The following is an 18,860-nucleotide window of genomic DNA, read 5'->3' as shown; positions in this document are numbered from 1 at the left end:
TGCTTGGATGCACATATAAGTATCAGGCAGAATTATTCAGAGCAAAACACTGGACTGGACTCCCATAACTGGAGTGAGCAAAGCTACAAAAAGCATGTTCTTTGGGCTGTGGCAATGAAGCTCAGAGAAGGCTTTGCCAGCTATGAAAGTCTCAGATGGCATCTTGAATTCAAGTGCCTGACACTGAAGCACTGTTTATGGAGTTCCACGTTCAGGAACTGGCATAGCTCTTGGGGAGCATGGCAGCATGGCTTTGGAACCGAAGCAAGTTCTAGGCAAGCCTTATAAGAGAGCAGCACTTAAGAGAAGTGCCCTGAGCAAGGTGGGGAACTTGTCACCAGAACAGATGGTCTGCTGAACTCGAGATAGATCGCCCTGAGATACCCTCTTCTGGAGTAAGGCCAAGGCTGCATGCCTAAAAGCACAAATCCACACTTCTAAAGTACAGGTATACTCCCACATCTAGAAAGGACCAAGGGCATAAATCCTCTTTCTTTGACACATTTTCCACTAACTCACACTAACTCAAAGGACCACAGAGATTACAAACCTTCACTCATTGCAAAAGCAGATGGCTATTAATTACATGTCAGTGAAGATAAACAGGTTTCTTCTCACTGTGGAAACCATAAACCATGACAAGTTGTGAGGAGTTAAATCCTTATATTGACAACACTTTAAAACCACAGTGAGGTGAGATTTATCTGACTTTTGCTGCCTAAGCATTAGGAGGTCTCATCTCAAACACTGCTGAAAACTTCTTTAGCTTAGGACCATAGCTATAAAACACAGTTTTCTCTGAAAGACTGGAGTACTCAACCACTGTACAGCCTTGCTTTTCAGCAAAAATTACACTATTTTTATGATGTGATCAGACTGAGCACACAACTCCAGGTAGCTACGTTCCGTGCAGAGGAACTTTGTCGCTTCTGTCAGAACAAAGACTAGATTTAAAGGAAACCTGCTCTCTAATGTCCATGTACAGTTGCCTCTGAAGACATTACTGAACCTTAAAACATACTTCTGTTTTGTTGAACACACATGGATCTCAGTAGCACTCAAAAATTGTGTGCATAGGCATTTGACTACTGGCCTCAAGGGGAAAGCAGAAATGACAAATCATCACTATGTCTGAATACATGTGAGAGACTGATACAGGCCCTCTGGTGAGTGAGAGCAGCTTATTAAACAGTATTTAATCAGTGTTTAATAACTAAATTAGTAGTGTTTAGTCAGTAAGAACCAGGCCATAAAATGCTTTAAAATCACTTTTTTTTTTCAAGTAGCCATGACCACTGATGTGTTCCCTCCATCAAAACATTCTTTGTCCTACTGAAAAATAAAGCTTTAGTTAATCTTTTTCTAGAGGGGGAATCAAGGTGTTGTTTTGTTGTTTTTTTTTTTTTTTTTTTCCCTCCCCACACATAGCAACACAGCTCCATTTGAAAGGAAAGAACACTGTTCTCAGACTCCTTTTGTTTCAGGTGAGGGCAAGGGCTAATCAACACAGGCTGATGCTCCCCATTTTATGCCATGGGCAGCTACATGCATAAGGAAATAAGCAGGAAACCAGGTCATGATGTGTTTATGGAGAGCTGGAAATTACTGACCTACACTTTACAAGCCAGGGACAGGAATAAATAATTCTCCTTGACTTAAAGCTACCTATCAGCCATCCTAGATCTTGTTAGGCAGAAAAAGGGCTTTGAATAAGGATTTTTAAGAACCAGAGCAGGGTATTATTTCTAACATTAACAACAAGAATGCAGTTTGAGCTGTGGTGTGGGGAAAAATATTACCTTGTTGATACATAGTGCTGCAAGGTGGGGAATGTTTGTAAATGGCTTCAAAACACTAAAAGTGCCCACAAAACAGCTGCTTTATGTTAGTAGCAGGATGACATTATGTACAATCACATCTTTAAATGTGTAAGGCAGCTGTTTCAGATTTAGGGCCTACGAAAGAGCTGTGACAATCATAAAAAAAAAAATTTAAAAAAAAGGCAGGTTGACTTAATTGGTCATTGCAACTATCAAACTTACCGGTTTCCCAAACTCCAATTCCGAAAAGAATTTATACCAAGGTTCATTCTTTAAATCTATCTCTTCTGGGCTTATATCCCGAGTCTAAAGGAGTTGGTGATAGGGGAATGGAAGAAAGAGAAGGATAACATTATGCAAAGAATACACAGAAAGGGACTGTTAGAGATGCAGATCCCATGGCTCCATTCTAAAATGTAGATTATTTAGCTTTATAATTTGGAATTTCTATAGCATGTTTGTCATAAAGGCCATGAAATGCTTTGCAAACATTAGTTAAGCCCAATAGCATCATTGTGAGCAACATGAATATGAATGAATTGCACTTTACAGGTCAGGAGACCCACATAGGGAGAGAGAGATTATGCAGCTAGCCCAGAGTCACAGGGACACTCAATGGAAGAGCTGAGAGTCAAGCAGTCCCTCAGTCCTACTGAGGGATAAAAGTCAGACACTTATCAAGTCCAAAGCTGCATGTACTTTATTATTTTTTTTAAAATCTTCATTTAGTTGAAAAAAAAGAGAGGCTCAGTAAGACCTGAATCAAATACTGCATCTTTAACAGCACATGAACATGTGAGAAACCCTGTTCTATACACTGCAAACAGAGTGGAAGGTGGTTTTCTAAATCATACGAGACACATGTCAGGGAGAGCGCACCCTGAAAGATCTCTGAAAGGATGGATAGAGCGACAATATTACATGTTTCTTCACAAATAAATGTTAGATTATCGGACAAAACTACAATGAAGGAAAATCAGACAGGACAGAAAACAGTACAGCTGAAAAGGAAACTCCCTTTCATTCATACCATCTGTCTTAGTGAAACAAACAAACATAAGAAATTCTTGTATCTGTTTGAAAACACTGCTGATGAGATAAGAGAATAATAGTCCACTGCTAAAGCTTCTGAGGTACCACTCCCCAAAAGATACCTAGCTAATTCTTGCATTTCAGTATAACCTACTCTAAGCCAGAGTGGATCCCAGTGCATTAAAAACATAAGCACGTTATGTCCGCTGTGGCAGTAGGATCTCAAGTGCTCCATCACAAGGAGGAAGGAGCCACACAGACGCACAGTGTCCTCGTGGAAGTCATTTTGTGATGGGGTTACTGAGGCAGTTGACAACAGCGCTGGATTTGGATGTCCCAGGTTCCGCCATAGCCATTAGCATTAAAAAAAAAAAAAAAAAAAGCTCTAGGAAAAGAGCTCAGGATTGATGCTGAATAAGAGGCAGTAAGATAAATAGTTACATCATGTTTAATGCCTGATGGTCTGGAGAACGATTTGGCTATTTCTTAAAGGCACAAAGGAATCAATACCTCTATTTTTTATTTACTGCACTCCAACTAAAAGCACATCTTATATAACTGCATTTACATTAAAACAAAGCCCACTGATGTCAACAGGAGGCTATTCATTGCTCCAAAATGGTTTTGGATTGGGATTCTCATCGTCACAGCTGTGGGTGTGACTAGCAGGAGATATTCACAAATCTCTTGCACCTCCCTGCAAGATGCAGTCACTAAACACTACAGCACTGTTATATTTAATGAGACTCATGATGGAAACTGTGAAGCTACAATTGCAAGGCCACCTTTCTTCTCTAGTCTATGACTTCAAATTAAAGCTCATAAAATAACACTGGAAGTAACACAGCTATCACTTTCATCTTGGTTTTGATGAGCTCTGAGCGTTTTTGGTGGTTTTTTTTTTTCAGTTATGCTGATGAATTTTTCAATTTGCTTTTGGGCTTTTAGACTGTGGTTCCACAGCTCAGTTCAGTACCTGATGAAGTCTGAACACGTAAACAGTACCACTGGTGATGACAGACCTTTTGCAAATGCTTAAGTACACAGATGAAGCTGGCCTTTTGCCACAAGTTTTAATCTTGTCTGTTTACCGTGAGACAAAATTGATGCTTAAGTCAGCAGAAATCTGGCTCCAGGATGGACTGCAGGAATGCAGGTGTCATACCACGTTCAAACCACTCCTCACTGGCACTTCTCTAATGGGCTGAGCCAACACCCAGTGGTATCAAGAGGGAGCCATCCACCGCCCATTGCAATAGGCACTAGGATCATGCTCCCATCAGGAGCAACTCGGTTGAAGTCAATGAAGGGACACGCGTGTGAAAAGAAGTTGGTTGCAGGATCTTCAAAAAGTGATGGACCTTGATTACACTTGGAAGGAAAAAAGAAAACCCACCAAAATACTAAGGAGAACATCAGGTCCCAGATCAGACTTGATTCTTACATTTCTATTGATTTAAATTGCTATTCACTCTTGTATAAAACCCTTGGCAGGTTTTTCAGGAGCATTCCTCTATCTGTTCCATGCACGGATCAATGTCTGAGCTGTTAAGATACAACTCCAGTTTACATTTGGAAACTCACATGCAATTAGCACTTCTAACTCAATCCTTCAAATTAATTCCTTTATAGAACAATTATATCTTTATACACTATTAACATCATTCAGTATTTTCTAGCAGTTACAGTGTCGCACTTGCACCACGGAAGGACACCTTCAGTGATCTGTGGTGATTTATACAGGACTGGCTGATGAGGTTAGCATCACCTCTCTGCCTGTCCCTTGTCAAGTGTTCTCAGCCAAGGCTGAAGAAAGAGACTTTTGTATGTCCCTAGCTGCATTCAGAGCATTGCATACTAATTGAGACTGAAATTGGTAACGGCTCACTTAATATGCCAGGTTACATTCCACCGTAGCTGGAGAGCTCACATTCAGTCCTGCCACCCCTGCCACAGAAGTGGTGAGATCCAGCTGAGGAAAAAAGCAGCCCAGGGAAGATGGCCATATCCTAATGCACCTCAGAGCTATCCACTGAGGCACACTAAAGGCACTCTAGAAACTAGTTCAGTATTTAAAGCATCAGAGGAACACAGAAACTGAACCTGCCTTCTCTGTTGCATAATGCCCTCAGCCCTCCTGCATTAGCTAATGCTGTGCCCTAGAAAAAGTACAGCTGGCAAAACAGCTGCTGAACAGGTCACAGTGTCAAACATGGATTAAAAACTAGGGTTAGTGACCCATACTTAACACGGAAAACAACATGTCGAAAAGGAAAGAAGCCTCTCAATCCCCCTGGATCTTGCTTTAGAGAAAACAAAAATGTTAGGAAGTTATGCAGAACAGTTTTTAAAAATATCACACGAGCACTGCAATATAAGCATAAGGAATCCCATCCAAACAGAACCACACAAGCATTTAGAGAGTATTTCATAATTGCAGGATAAAGCCACAAGCTAGAATAAATCAAACATTACCATCTTCTCGTTGTTCAGAACAGAGGACTTCCCTGGCTGATAGTCATAAATGCTCCTGGGTTCTGCACGGTATTTTCTGGTGTCCACCTTCTTGTCTGGAGGCTCCCAGTCAGTCCTGTGGAAAGAAAGATCAATTAACCCAAAATACTGTGGCGACAAACACGCCATTTTGAGAGCTGCTTTACCCCATTAATTATGGTTTAATCAGGGTACTTTTTTCAACCTAGGAAAGGAGCCTGCTTCAAGAAGAACAGCTCAGATAGGGCTCTGGACACGTATTTGTCTATCTATCACAGGCAGAGTTGGATACAGCTCAGCTGTTGAAACAGTTGGAGCAGAGGGGGCTTATTCTAAGAACTTTCAGTAAACTTCCAGACTTCGAAGTCTTTCCCCATTGGAAACAGCTTAATGATAGGCTTCAACTAAGCTCACAAATATAAACATGTCCAAACTTTGAGCAGAACTCAAAATAAATTCCTTTTGCTAAACTTCTTCCTTTTAGCCTCATCACTGATTACTTGACTACCACTGCTCTGGATTCTGAGGGCACTCTGGATTCCAAGATATGGGTTTTTTTTCTAGAGACATGAATGAATTATCTCAGGCTGCTCTATTTTAATATAGCTAAGAACAGTTCATTGACTATCCAAACCACTATAGTTTTGTGCAGTGCCTATACTGACACAGTTGAAGCAACAGTCACAAAGCATTCAGGGTTCATATCCTACAAGGTCCTGCTGGTCTCAAAAATTGCTATAATCACACATCCAATGCAGAATAACAAATGCTCTCCAAAAAGCCAAGAAAGCAGCCCTTTTAAGATGATAAACTAATTCTGATTTTGCTCCTGTTGTGTTGTCTTTTGATGGCAATGTGTATGTGGATTCTTCTTGCCCAGAATTTACCAAACAGAAGTGAGGTATCTATCCAAAACTGCTGCTCCAGGTTTCCTCTCTCGTACCCTTCTGATCTGGTTTTGACAGAAACAAACTGCTGAGCTGCATAAACTCTATACTGTCTGAAAAGAGACAACCAATTCAATTTTTTTTTCTTTCTAAATTAAGGCAAGATGACAGCCAAAATGATTGGCACACAGTGCACAAATTTCAACAAGGATGATCTTTCCTGTCCAGACCAACTTGATTGCTTAAGACTCCAACCACAGAGAAAATTCTGGTGAGGCACTGGTTTGCCACTAGATAATGGGAAGCATTAATTACGGTTATCCTTTCACTTGCAGGAGTTTTCTCAGAGGGCAAATACACTATGCCTTCAATTCGTGCGTAAGGAATCAGTAAATTTTGTCTCTTGATCCAGTGACCTGAGATGCTCACTAAAGCAGCACTGTCAAATTACAGCTTTGCTCATTTGAGACTGCAAGTGAAAAACACTAAGAGCATGTGGAAGGTGGTAAAGGAGGGAGGAACAGTTCAAGAGCTGGGAAAATTCAGCAGGACTTAAAATATTCTTTGCTCATTCTGCTTTCCTTTCATTTGGTAAATGCATTCCTTACTGTTATAATAAGGTTTAAAACACATGGTACTAAAGAAAAAACCAGGAGGGAAGTCATGCTGAAGATCAGAAATGACACTGCTGACTAGAACCTACTTGCGAGAAAATTCACATGGGTAGGACTCCTCAGAGATGGAAAATGTAACTAAGTTTTTACCAAGACTCAACATAAATCCAAGTTTTGCTACTTGCTTGTTTTCTGAGGTGCCTTTACAGCGTCACACTGAGCCAAGAGTTTCCCCTGTGCCTATGTGGTAGGTCCTGTAAAAGCATGACACCCAACTCTACACCCAGGCAGGAGACTGTGCAATGGACTGGGTGATGCCTGACAAAAAAGACAGACAGAATGGGGGACAGGGCTTTGACAGCTTTCAGATATTCTTCCAGAACTAATCTATATACAACTTAGTTCAGGTCACCTTTCTGGGCTTGATTTCAGTGATGAAGTACGGTTTGGCAGTGGCAAAGTGGCAGACCTCTTCACAACCTTCTCCGAATCAATATTGTCCATCTCACTCTTGGAGCGGGGAACTTGGGTTCTGCCTGTAGGATAAATCACATATAGGAATATTGGTGAGCAGGATAGGAGGCAAATAAATACCTGCTTTGCCTGCCTTTTCTGTTTGACAGATTAAACAAGAAGCGTGAATTACTTACTGTCCTCAGAATAGGAATAACGAGGAGAGCATGAATCAGAATCTTCATCTGAAAGACAAAAGCATTTTGCAAGTGAGATGAAAAAGCCCCAAAGAAGAAGCACCAGAGACCCTTTAATTTCTTCTACTAATGCATTCACCATAATTTGAATGGTATGCCAAATACTTACCACAGGGAGAGGATCCTAAAAAATAAAATTCCACTGAGGTTTAAATTGCATTTGAAAATAATTCCTAGATTAGATATAAATATTAATATATTACTTACACTAATACGTTTCTCCAGCCTCTCAAAGTACTTTAGAAAATAATCCCTTTTCATCATAAAACTCCCCTACAGCAAGAGTTATAGATCCACTTTATCAAAAGCTGAGAGATAAGTAAAGGATTCAAAAGCCATAGTATATGATTAAAATAACCCATTAGGTGCTAGACCCAATAATACAGCTGAGGAATCCTGCTGACAATCACATATGATTATTTAGCTATTAGAGAGCATCCAAAGGAAGAGCAATGAAGATGGTGAAGAGTCTAGAGGTGAAGCCATGCGAGGAGAATCTGAGGTCACTTGGTCTGTTCAGCCCAGACAAGAGGAGACCTCACTGCAGTTACAATTTCCTCGTGAGGGGAGAGAAGGGGCAGACACTGATCTCTGCTCTGTGGTGACAGTGACAGGACCCAAGGGAATGGCCTGAAGCTGTCAGGGAGGTTTAGTCTGGATATTAGAAAAGGCTTCTTCACCAGAGGTTGTTTGGGCACTGGAACAGCTCCCCAGGGTCACAACACCAGCCTGACAGAGTTCAAAAAGTGCTTGGACATTGCTCTCAGGCACATGGTGTGACCCTTAGGGGTGTCCTGTGCAGGGTCAGGAGCTGGACTTTGATGATCCTTGTGGGTCCCTTCCAACTCAGGATATTCTATGATATGCAAAGAGAATTGTGAGCAAAGAAACCACTGTATGTGACAAAAAAAAAAGACATAAAAACAAAGAAGATGAAGCTAGAATAAACTAGATTTTAAAAAAAAAAGTGTTATGTGCTTTTAGTGATGCCAGTCAACAGCTTGAAACAATTTCTAAATTTTCTTTCAAAGAGGATATCAACCAGATGCTACAGCCAATCTCATCTGCTGGAAAAAGCCAATTTGGCTAACAGCTGACCTGAAGTTCCACTCAAGCCTTTCAGGAAGGCTCAGAGTAGTCTAAAATTCTAGCCTATCTACTCTAGTTCTCTTGGTGGATGAATTAGAAGGTTAAAGTTCCAAAAATAATGGTTATTGAGTCTTGGTATGCTTGTCATAACATTCAGGTTAAGAAGGCAAATTCCCGTGTTTTAAACCTTATTGACGAAACCCAAATATTTATATTACACTGAACTGTTGACAAAAATGACTTGCATTCTTAAATACAAGTTTGGTTTACTCAGATAGAAGAATACTTGGTAAATCACAAAACTCTCAGTAGTCCCTACAAATACAGATGAACAAATGCCTAAAACTACCATAATCAATAAATGATCATTTTATTTACTTACTTGAAGAGAAATATCAATATTCATTATAACTCATCATTCAAACAAGAAAACCATACAATAAAAAAATTCACTTCATAAAATGGCTATTATTCAATTTCTTATATTCTAGTATCTGCAATAGGTATGTTTTGCCTCTGAGTATCTTACAAAGAAGAGTGTCTACAATTCTTTCCTTTTTACACTCGAAATACTGAAACAGAAATCTGGAGTGATTTGATAATGTCAAAGAGTAAATCAGAACTGAGTATTAAAACATGTTCTGTTTCTGAAAGCTGCATTCTATCCATGTGACTCTTCTTCACCAAGCAGGTTATCACAAGTCTGTAACTTCAAAATCTGATTCCTTTAAAGAAGAAAGGCTGTTTCCCTCTAGATGGCAGAGAATCTGCAGGAATTCCATTTCATGGATTGGACATACTCTTTATGTTTTTAGAAATGCTGAAGATATTTTTGAAGGGAGCCCAGATCTTGATGTTTCTAGGAGATCTTATGCATCAATCCATTCTGACATTAATTGTATGAAAGTGAGGTTCCAGCCCATCTCTGTATAAACACTGCCACTGATTATGCATCTTTGAAATGTTTTCTAAACATGAAACATGTACTGCAACCCCTCCAACTCATCTACATCATCAAATATTTTGTATTTCTTATCAAGAAAAGAATCCAAGCAAATATTAGAGAAATGTTTCTCAATATATTGAGAATAAAAATTAGTGTTTAGTCCAATAAAATTTCAACTATATAAACCAGCAAATTACTTTCATATGCACATTTCTAAGTGCATAGGAGATACTTATGGGAGAACAGACTCTTTAATATATTGTCATCATGGGGTTTGCACACTATGCTAGTCCAGATGAGTAAAATGCATTTTCAAACCTCATTAGGAACAAGGAAATATTCTCTGTAAAACTCTTTTATCCATTAATTACTGAAACTTTTTGCTCTCACCCATACCCACATACCATTCTGCCAAGAGAAAATAACTTACCCTGCATTTTGATTTGCAAGACAGGACTCTTCATCTAATACATTTCACTAAGAAATTATCAAGTATCTTAGATACCTGTATTACACTTTACCCACCTTCATTTTAACAGTGAAATACACCTTATATTTCCTTGCCTTCTTTGAGTACCTCAGCTCATATTGCATGTTTTCTTCTTACACAATACCCACCAGATGTTTAATACAAACATTGAATAAAATGGTTAATTAATAGTCTCACCAGGGCTGGCTTGTGGCACAGGCTAAGTAGGCAAGTTCCTGGATTGCAGGATCTAAAGTGTCACCAAAGCACCACAGCAACAAGGCTGTCACCAACAACTTCCCAATCTGGAAATGTCTGTACACCCAATGTGTGCAGCAGATTCCAGTGTTTCTCATATATAAATATTTTGCATGGTCACACGATTATCACTGCAACAGCTGCTGTTTCACCATCCCTGAAACATGACTGCAAAGTATTCTGATTTGAATATGAAGTTTAAAGAAATCTGCTGAGCACACAAAGAGACAAGGTAAAGACAGTGTTGTTTCAAGTTGCAAAATGTTCTGATGAGACCAAACTCTGTCCTTGCCTAGATATGCCAAGTGCACCTAAGACCAGCCCTGAACCTATGTTACCAAGTTATTTTTATTTTAAAAGACTACACTGAGGGACTGATCCAAAACCCACTGAAGCAAACAGCCTTTTTACTAATATGCTTCAGTGACATTCTGGGTCTGGCCCTAATACTGTGTTAATGTTAAAAACCAGAAGCAATTTAATTAATGAAATTTATTGAAGGGGGAGGGAGAAATCTCTGTTAAACCTATCTTTACACGTAAAGTCGGCAATCTAGATGTTAAATAATCACTGCACACACGGTTGATAAGTGCATAAAACAAACAAACCCCAAGTTTGCAGCATTAGTCAAATACTAGCCACAAAGCCAGAGGAGCACTGCAAAGCTAAAAAGGTATCATACAGTCAAGGCAATGCTTAGAGTGCAGCAAATCATTATGAAGCAGCATAAAGCTCAGCAGCTAGAAAAAAATCCAGGAAGAAAATAAACTGATAAGGCAGCATTTGTGCAGAAAAAATATATATGGACCTTTATTATTACCTTCAGAGATAGGACTAGGAGTAGACGCAGGAAACTGGTATGTAGGAGAATAAGGATTTTCTTCTGCAGCAGAGAAAAGCGGTGGATTTTGAGACTATCCACGATAAAGTGGAGGTTCTGCTTCATCCCCCAACTTCTATCACCATATGATTTTATTCCCTACTTTAATAACACTAGGGTAAATGGTACCGTACTTCAAGAAAAGATTAATGGATTAGCAGAGATTTAGTTATTTTATGCATCACACAAGAAGGTATACTGGGAATAACCGAATTTCCAGGCAGTGTAACAGAAAACTAGAACCTGAATCTAGTTACTATTAGGGCACTATAGTACAGTTAACTCAAAGCACAAGACAACAGATACTCTGACTAAACTTCTGGTACCTTCAGTTTTTTGCTGGATTTCAGGAAGTTCAGGAAATGTGTAGGTAGGGCAATAAGGGTTTTCTTCAGGATTGTCTAAGGAGAGGAACATGATTTGCAAAAAAGAACAGAAAGGACAGATTTAAAGGGGAAGAAGGGCGAGCCAAGAATCCATTCAACCTGACTACAGTCCCTCTCATGCTGAAGTTCTAGCATGACACAACCTAGAATGCCTCTTTATTCATTGCTGCCTTGGCATGTCTGGGCCTTGTGAGAGATCCTGGAAGCCAAGGGGACTGAACTCATTCTCCTCCATTTGAGCACGAGCTTTAGCTGAGCTAAAGAACCTCTGTTAGGAGCAGTAGGATTAGGAAATAGTCCAGCTCCTCCTCATTCCATCCACTGCAGCACAGCATTTATCAATGCATACAGCTCATCAGGACAGCACCTGCAGCAGCAGACACAGCTCCAGTTTTGCATGCTCTACATTTTGTTACAGAAGCACAGATGTGAGCTGCCCTTGCCTGAGTGTCAGGCTGTTCAGAGGGTTCCGTTTGCAAATGCTACTGCGGCCATTTCTCACAGAGAAGAAAAATGTGAATGTGTCAGCAGTCAGGCATAGAAGTGCCCCAAGGTGGGAACCCCCTGAGAGTTCACCACCACAAAGTTTTTAAGTGCTCATCACAATTCTGGGTTCTAGAAGAAAGATTAGGGTTTTGAAAAAGCAGAGTTCAGATTCTGAACTCACCAAAAATGAATGGAAACCTTTCCACTGGTTTCAGTGAACTTTAAATCATGCTGTATTGTGTAGGTACTAAAGCTTAACAGCGTAAAACGTTTTCTCTTATGCAGAGAAGTTTCAGGGATAACCTATTGAATTTTAAAAGTTTGTGGATTGGCTTAGCTGGTAAACCTGGAGTTCAGGGATCTGTTTTCTCTTAGTATGGAATTATTATTGGCTTTTCTGGTCTCAGATAGTATAGTTGATTTCATGAGGACACTGCCGTTCACCTTTCAGAAGAAATCAGACCTTTCTTTGGACTTCACTGTTCTCCTACCTTTGACTTCAAAGATTTCAAATGCATTGGTTGAGTTCTGTGGTGCAGAGCAAACACTGATTAACATAAAACACTTTTATTTAACATCCAGTACAATTCCTCATATGAATGAAACAAAATGTCATCAAGGTGGTCTTTTAAAGTAAATAAAAACCATCTGTGCTACAGTACCTCTGTTTAGCTTGTGGATCTGTTTAAACATCGTCTTGTACCAGTCCTTCGATCTGTCTGTATTCTGTTGGAAAAATAAATATAGATAGCAATAATCAACAGTGACTCTACCAGCCTTTCAAAGTTATTGCAAATCTTCCAGCAATGAAAACAAATTACACTCTGCTATGTGAAAGCTGTATGATAATAATATTCTGAAATACAAATTACTTCAATATCTGGTATAATGTTTCACTCAAGTAAGTAATAATGTAAAAGCTTTGCAGAGGAAGGTTGTAACCTCTCTAGAACTGCAGATTGTATGAGATATTTTGTGTATTAATCTGGTTTGACACCTTAAATTAAACAACTTGCCTGTTTTAGTCATACATAGCAATTTCCTACGTATTCAGTGGACAGTTAGAAACACTGAGTGTTTAAGTCATTCCAGAAACTATTTGTAAGAATTGGTTAATAATTCTTTTCATAATATCCCCTGAACACTGAATGAATGTAATCACATATAAAAGAGGTATCTGCCTCTAAGATGGCTAAAATGAGACAAAACTCTCTTTCAGCTGCTAGATGGGAAGGAAACAGTGGAGAAGAAAACATTATTTTCAGATACTATGAGAAGAAATACTTATTTTTAATTTTCTTTCTCCCGAAGCAGCTGAAAGAGGTCATAGATAGCAAAAGAAATAATTCATCATAAAATATATTGGAATTAGAATTCTATCTTCCCTTAAATCTCTGCAGCTCTAGTGAGTTCCCTCAGTCCTAAGGTAGGCAGAATCTAGCCCGGGTTTTGTGCATCAGCCATGTGCTCGGTGTTGTCTTACCCTCAGCGGGATTCCGATGTCATCGACAGAGGTCTCAGCCATGTAGTGAGGGCTCTTGACAGTGCTTCTCCTCTCTTCCACTGCCCTCTTCTCGCTTGGCACAGTCTCCTGAGCTGGCTTGTCCCGTAGAGGTGCTGAATCAACTTTATCAGAAACTAATCTGTCTGGCACTGAATCTGGAAATGACAACGGGGGATTTTTACCTCATCCCAGCATTTTGCAACATCACCATTTCTTGCTCTTTTAAGGCAAAAATTCTAGCAAGTAGTTGATGAGACAGACTGTGTCACTGCTGGTTGTGATTAGCAGCTAGACTGAAGGAAATCTCCCAAGAAAATGCCTGATGCCAGCAAAAGGAGGCCAGCATCCCACAGGTAGTTACCATCACACATCTCATGACAGTCTCAGCTGTCATAAAAGACAATCTTGGCTTTAAGAATTGTTTCTTTTGACTAATTAGTAATTCTACAGTGTCAATCTTCATCAAAAAGCACCAGTAATACAGGCTCCTGTACATCTTTTTCTAACTATTTCAGCCTAAAGGAGCATGGTATGTGGCAGTGGTGCACAACTTTTTACGAGATTGCACTCACCTGTCTGGCAATCCCATTTGCTGCAGACAGCATATGATGTTCCCAATTCACTTCCATGCCCTAATCAGAGCGTGGAAACAACAAATGTTGTTTAAGCATACATATGACATGATTGCACAGGAGTCTGCATAAAGATGGAGGGAAATAACTAATGTCTTCAGATTGCCTTCTTTCCAAACTGGAATTCCTTGACACTGCCCAAGTGACTGCCAGAGGAAGCAGGCATCACCAAGGGACTTCAGGCTGTTCTGAAGCTCTACAGTGCTCTGCAGAGCTGCAGCACAGCAACCCTTAGATTCAGTGAAGGATTTTTTCCTATGTGGATTTCCTACAGAGGAAACACCTGCAATTTTAGTCTGCCCCATCAAGACTTTTGCAAATCCTATAATTTTTACATCACTGCATGCATTGAAGAGAGAAAGGCATGTTTATTCTCATGCACATCACCCTCCTGCCCAAAGCCATTAAAGGTGTAGAAATCTGATAGGGGCAGACAGCAGAGGAAAGGCTCGTGCATAGCAATGCATTGATCTGTTGGTACCATGAGCAAACACAATTCTGCCCTGCAAAACTCAGAACTAAAGGATTTGTGTTTAAAAGGTTGGTAAGTTTTATGACGTAGGACTAACAGATGAGTAATTTAGGTGTTTGGTGTATTTCTTTGCAGTTCCTGGGCAGTGTGTTTGCTAAAGGCACCCCAAAGCTATCAAAGCAGCAGCTTTGCTCCAGCAGAGGCAGCAGCTGGGGGTAGCAGACCTTTTGCATCATACCTGCCAGGCTACTAAGCCTTTTTTGCTGTTCTGTGGTAAAGGAAGAAACAAAACAAAAAAATACAGAACAAATGTGTGAGACAAACAGCAAGTGCTCTGGTGCTGCATTTCTGACAGGCAAGAAGTACACTGTAGAATGATAGCAGCTGCTGGAGAGAATCTGTTTTCAAATACCCTGCCAAAGTGACAGCCCACAGTCCCTTCTCCACATAGCAGCCTCGTGGGATAACAAATCTCATGATGCAGTGACCAGCACATTTGCAAAGAGCACTTGCATTTAAATTTTCATATTTTTTTGTAACATCAGAGAATAAAACATGGGCCAGGAGACAATTTGAAAACCAGTAAAAAACTCACAGAGTCAAGCAACTTGATAACTAACTCTGTTACCATTATCATGAAGTACATTTTGAAATAATACTGCTGTAGCATTTCAAAAGGATATAGGAAAGGATAAAGTCATTGTTGGTGCTTGCTGAGTCTCATCACATATTACTGAGCCACAGATTCAGTGATTTGTGTATAGGCACAGCTCAAAGGCTTTGATTCTCAAAATGGTCCCCTTGGTTAGAGGCTTTTCATTAACAAGTTCCCAGACTGGAGTATTTGTGGCATCTCTCAGCAGGTTTGACCACCCTAAAGTTAGTCCTTTCTAAAAGGATGTCCAAATGACTTACCCAAATCACAGCTGGGAATAAACCAAGAACACTTGGCACTCTATTCTCTGCTTTTTTTATTCCCTAGCAATTAATTTTTTTCTTTAAAGCATGAAAGCCATTTGAAAAGAATAAAATATTTTACTGACATAAAAAGCACACTTTTGAAAGCTCATATTGTTAGAGCAGAGATTAAAAAACTTTAATGTATTAAACACACTCATTATATATTTATGGTAAACCACACCATGCCATGCCTACACAGGAAATAACTGAGCTTTGGAGAGGCACAGAACACTTGCCAAGCAAGTTTGCCATAGTAACAAACCTCCAGGTGTGTGCTGTCATCTAGAGGGACTCACGTTCACTAGGTATTTGCACTAAGTGGATCATCTCAGCAAGGGAGACTGGTCTTTCTCCTCAGTGCAGCTCCCTTAGCAATACCTCTGAACTTTGACCTTCAGCCTCTGCCCTGCTGACCACCGATGGCAAGCTGCTCCTGTACATAATGTTCACACAATAGCTGCCAGCATAGGAAAAATCCCCCTACATGCACTGGGTAAAAGGAAGGGTCAGCACTCGGAGGCAGAAGAAGAGATGGAACCACCTGCTGCAGGGTTCACTGGGGTAAGCAGGCCTCCAGGAATAGGTCACTGTACCACAAGAAACTGCAAGGGACAAATGCAACGATGCCCATCTCTGGAACTTGGGAGGAAAAAATGTAAGTGACAGTGGAGCCATCAAGGAGATCTGTGTTGAATCACTGAGCACTTCTGACAAGTACATGTAGTTTAAGGAGTCAATGTTTGAGAGCTTTTTCCTATCTCATTTCCACAGAGGAGAGAACATCATGAATTACCAGACTTTTCATGAAGAAAGTCAAATGTACTTTTTCCATGAAGAGGAGATTTCCTTTTCCCTTGTGTCTCTGTGTAGAAAAGAGAGCAGCTAATGGATAGAATGGATAGAAGCAGAAGGAGCAGGAGGCGCGTGCTGTTTCACTCTCCTGCCTGACCAGAGCCCGACTGTACCCCCAGACAAACACCAGCTAACTGAGGCTTTTGCTCTTCATCTTGTGCTCTGGGACTGTAAGCAAAGGCCAAAAATTTGTAGGATTCTCAGAGAAAGGGTCAAGCGGAAGGATAAAACTGCTGGCAACAGTGAAGGAATGATTATAGATGCCCTCAGAGATCCCCCCAGAGGAAGCAGCACTGGAGGAGACTGACTTGAAACCAGTAAAAACAAAACCAAACCAAACCAAAACAAAAACAAACAAACAAACAAAAAAAAACACCAAAAAGAAAAAAGGAAAGAAAACAAGTATTTGAGAACACGTTTGGTGCAAAATAAAGTTGCTGAAAAGAAAATTTGCTAGGAAAAAGAGGATCTGAAATTATTTAGGTCATTTTCATGAAGTAGGTAATGTCTGGTACAACAGTCACTTCAGAGAATAAGAGAGCTAGCTCCTTAAAAAGCAATCAATAATCCACTAAGGAGAAAGAAAGTCACATTATCCATCTGGAAGACTAAACTGATGGAGACCTCAGACTTCCTGCATTAAAATGACCTTGAAATTTCTAATTTACAGGGTATTTCAGAGCACACAAAAGGAATTTTTACTAAACACCACCTTGACATGAAGGAATTGATTTCAGCACAAAACATAATTAACCATTCAGGACAAGGTGGACTTAACCTAGTAACAATTTGATATATGCCATGAGAGCAACCTAGTTTTGGACAGATAAGGTACATAAAGATGAAACCAAATATGAATCATGTCAGCCAGGACAGAAATTCAATAGATAACTAAGATCTGAGAACCATTTAAAAATACTAAGTTAGCAGAAAGAAATCTTCAATACTATGCTGGGATAAATCTTAGATAGGAAGGGAAGCATAAGGAACTGCAGGAAACCCTCACCAAAAAAAGATGGGAAATGTGCACCTACAAGAAGACAATATATGCTGGGAAATTAAAGAAAATTACAATGGAATAAAAGCGTTAACAGAATGTCTCAGACTCAAAAATAGGTTTGAGGCACAAGAAGAATAAACAGAAACTAGGAATGATCTTGGTCTTATACAAAATAGGCACAATGGTAATAAAAGGGCAGGAAAGATGACACATCTGATTAGTGTTTCCATTCTACATTTGAAAAAAAAATCAGAAAAAAAGAAGTACGATGTCTTACTTTGCCTGATGGAGAAATACTTTCCACTACAACAGTAACTAAGGACTTTGCTGAAGGACAGCTAAGGGCAGATAAAACCGAGCACGTTCATATAAACCACAGTAAGAGTTTTAGAGCAGTTTTCTGCTCTAAAGGGAGCAGTTCTGGAGATTGGACCATTCATCCTTGGTATGTCTTAGAACACAAAGGAAACTCCACAGGACAATGAAGAAAGCAAATGTGACAACCTTCGAAAAAGATGGTTGGGACGTCTGTCTGTCAAGTAAGTAATAATGCCATAAAAATTATTCATATGGGATCTTCCAATAAATACCTAGTCTTAAATATACAAGGTCAGTCAACACAAATTTGTGACTACGATGCCTTGTCAAACCAACCTGATACATGCAAATTACAAGTTGGACCAATATATACTGAAGAACAGGGATTAGGATGATGCACTTCACAGACATGAACAAATGGCATATCTGGCCATGATCTGTATCACAGAAAGAACATGATGAGAGAAGGCTCTTCAATCCATCACAGTAAAGTATCAAAAGCAATATTCAGACAGGACAAACTGTTTGCTGTGAAGGTAATGAGCAAACAGAATAATTTCACATCAGTTCTCTCAGAGACAGTGTGCATGTATCATCACGACACAACTTTGTCTCTCAGGCTCTTCAAGTCTACAGAGGGAAAATATCCTTGTGTTAAATACTCCAAATTTGATGGGGAAAAAAAAAAAAAAAAAAAAAAAGAAGCATATCCCACCCCAAGAAAGTCAACAAAAAGCTTTGAGTTTTAAAAAGGCTGCCTCAAATCAGATTTTCTCCTTTTTGAAGCAGCTGAGGAATCCAGACATCCTCATTCGGAAGCACATAAGCAAAGCTGTTTCAGATGCTAGCAAAAAGGAGGAGATAATCCACTCATTACTCCTTTAATCCACTGGGCTGCAGTGAGAACACTGCCTTCAAGATCAAAGTCTGAAGCCTGTTTTTAAAAGGCACCGATAAAAATCTCATGAGGGCCTGCAAAGGAGCTCATCAATGCTATAATTAAAATGGCTACAGTATGAGAGTGCAGGTCTTGACCCTATTTTCTGATTTTT

At 39.7% G+C, this 18,860-nt stretch overlaps 1 protein-coding gene across 50 annotated transcripts in view; it reads right to left on the bottom strand.

Moving 5' to 3' along the window:
- SORBS1 (sorbin and SH3 domain containing 1) overlaps nucleotides 1–18,860 on the bottom strand; it is a 206,351-nt gene that overhangs the window by 31,132 nt on the left and 156,359 nt on the right. For 39 of the 50 annotated variants that reach the window (XM_058421598.1, XM_058421595.1, XM_040071315.1 and 36 more), the window contains 9 exons: nucleotides 14,917–14,946; nucleotides 13,554–13,729; nucleotides 12,733–12,796; nucleotides 11,525–11,599; nucleotides 11,139–11,201; nucleotides 7,497–7,544; nucleotides 7,259–7,382; nucleotides 5,328–5,442; nucleotides 2,043–2,126 (listed from right to left, as the gene is read on the bottom strand). In XM_058421598.1, coding sequence (XP_058277581.1) covers nucleotides 2,043–2,126; nucleotides 5,328–5,442; nucleotides 7,259–7,382; nucleotides 7,497–7,544; nucleotides 11,139–11,201; nucleotides 11,525–11,599; nucleotides 12,733–12,796; nucleotides 13,554–13,729; nucleotides 14,917–14,946 — 779 coding nt within the window. The remainder of the gene's footprint in view (nucleotides 1–2,042; nucleotides 2,127–5,327; nucleotides 5,443–7,258; nucleotides 7,383–7,496; nucleotides 7,545–11,138; nucleotides 11,202–11,524; nucleotides 11,600–12,732; nucleotides 12,797–13,553; nucleotides 13,730–14,916; nucleotides 14,947–18,860) is intronic. The other 11 variants (XM_040071322.2, XM_040071359.2, XM_040071340.2 and 8 more) reach the window with 4 other exon arrangements.

Source organism: Hirundo rustica, chromosome 8 (genome assembly GCF_015227805.2).
Source record: "Hirundo rustica isolate bHirRus1 chromosome 8, bHirRus1.pri.v3, whole genome shotgun sequence".
Classification (NCBI taxonomy): domain Eukaryota; kingdom Metazoa; phylum Chordata; class Aves; order Passeriformes; family Hirundinidae; genus Hirundo; species Hirundo rustica.
The sequence above is the reverse complement of the archived record's forward strand: the minus strand, read 5'-3'. Positions and strand labels throughout refer to the sequence as shown.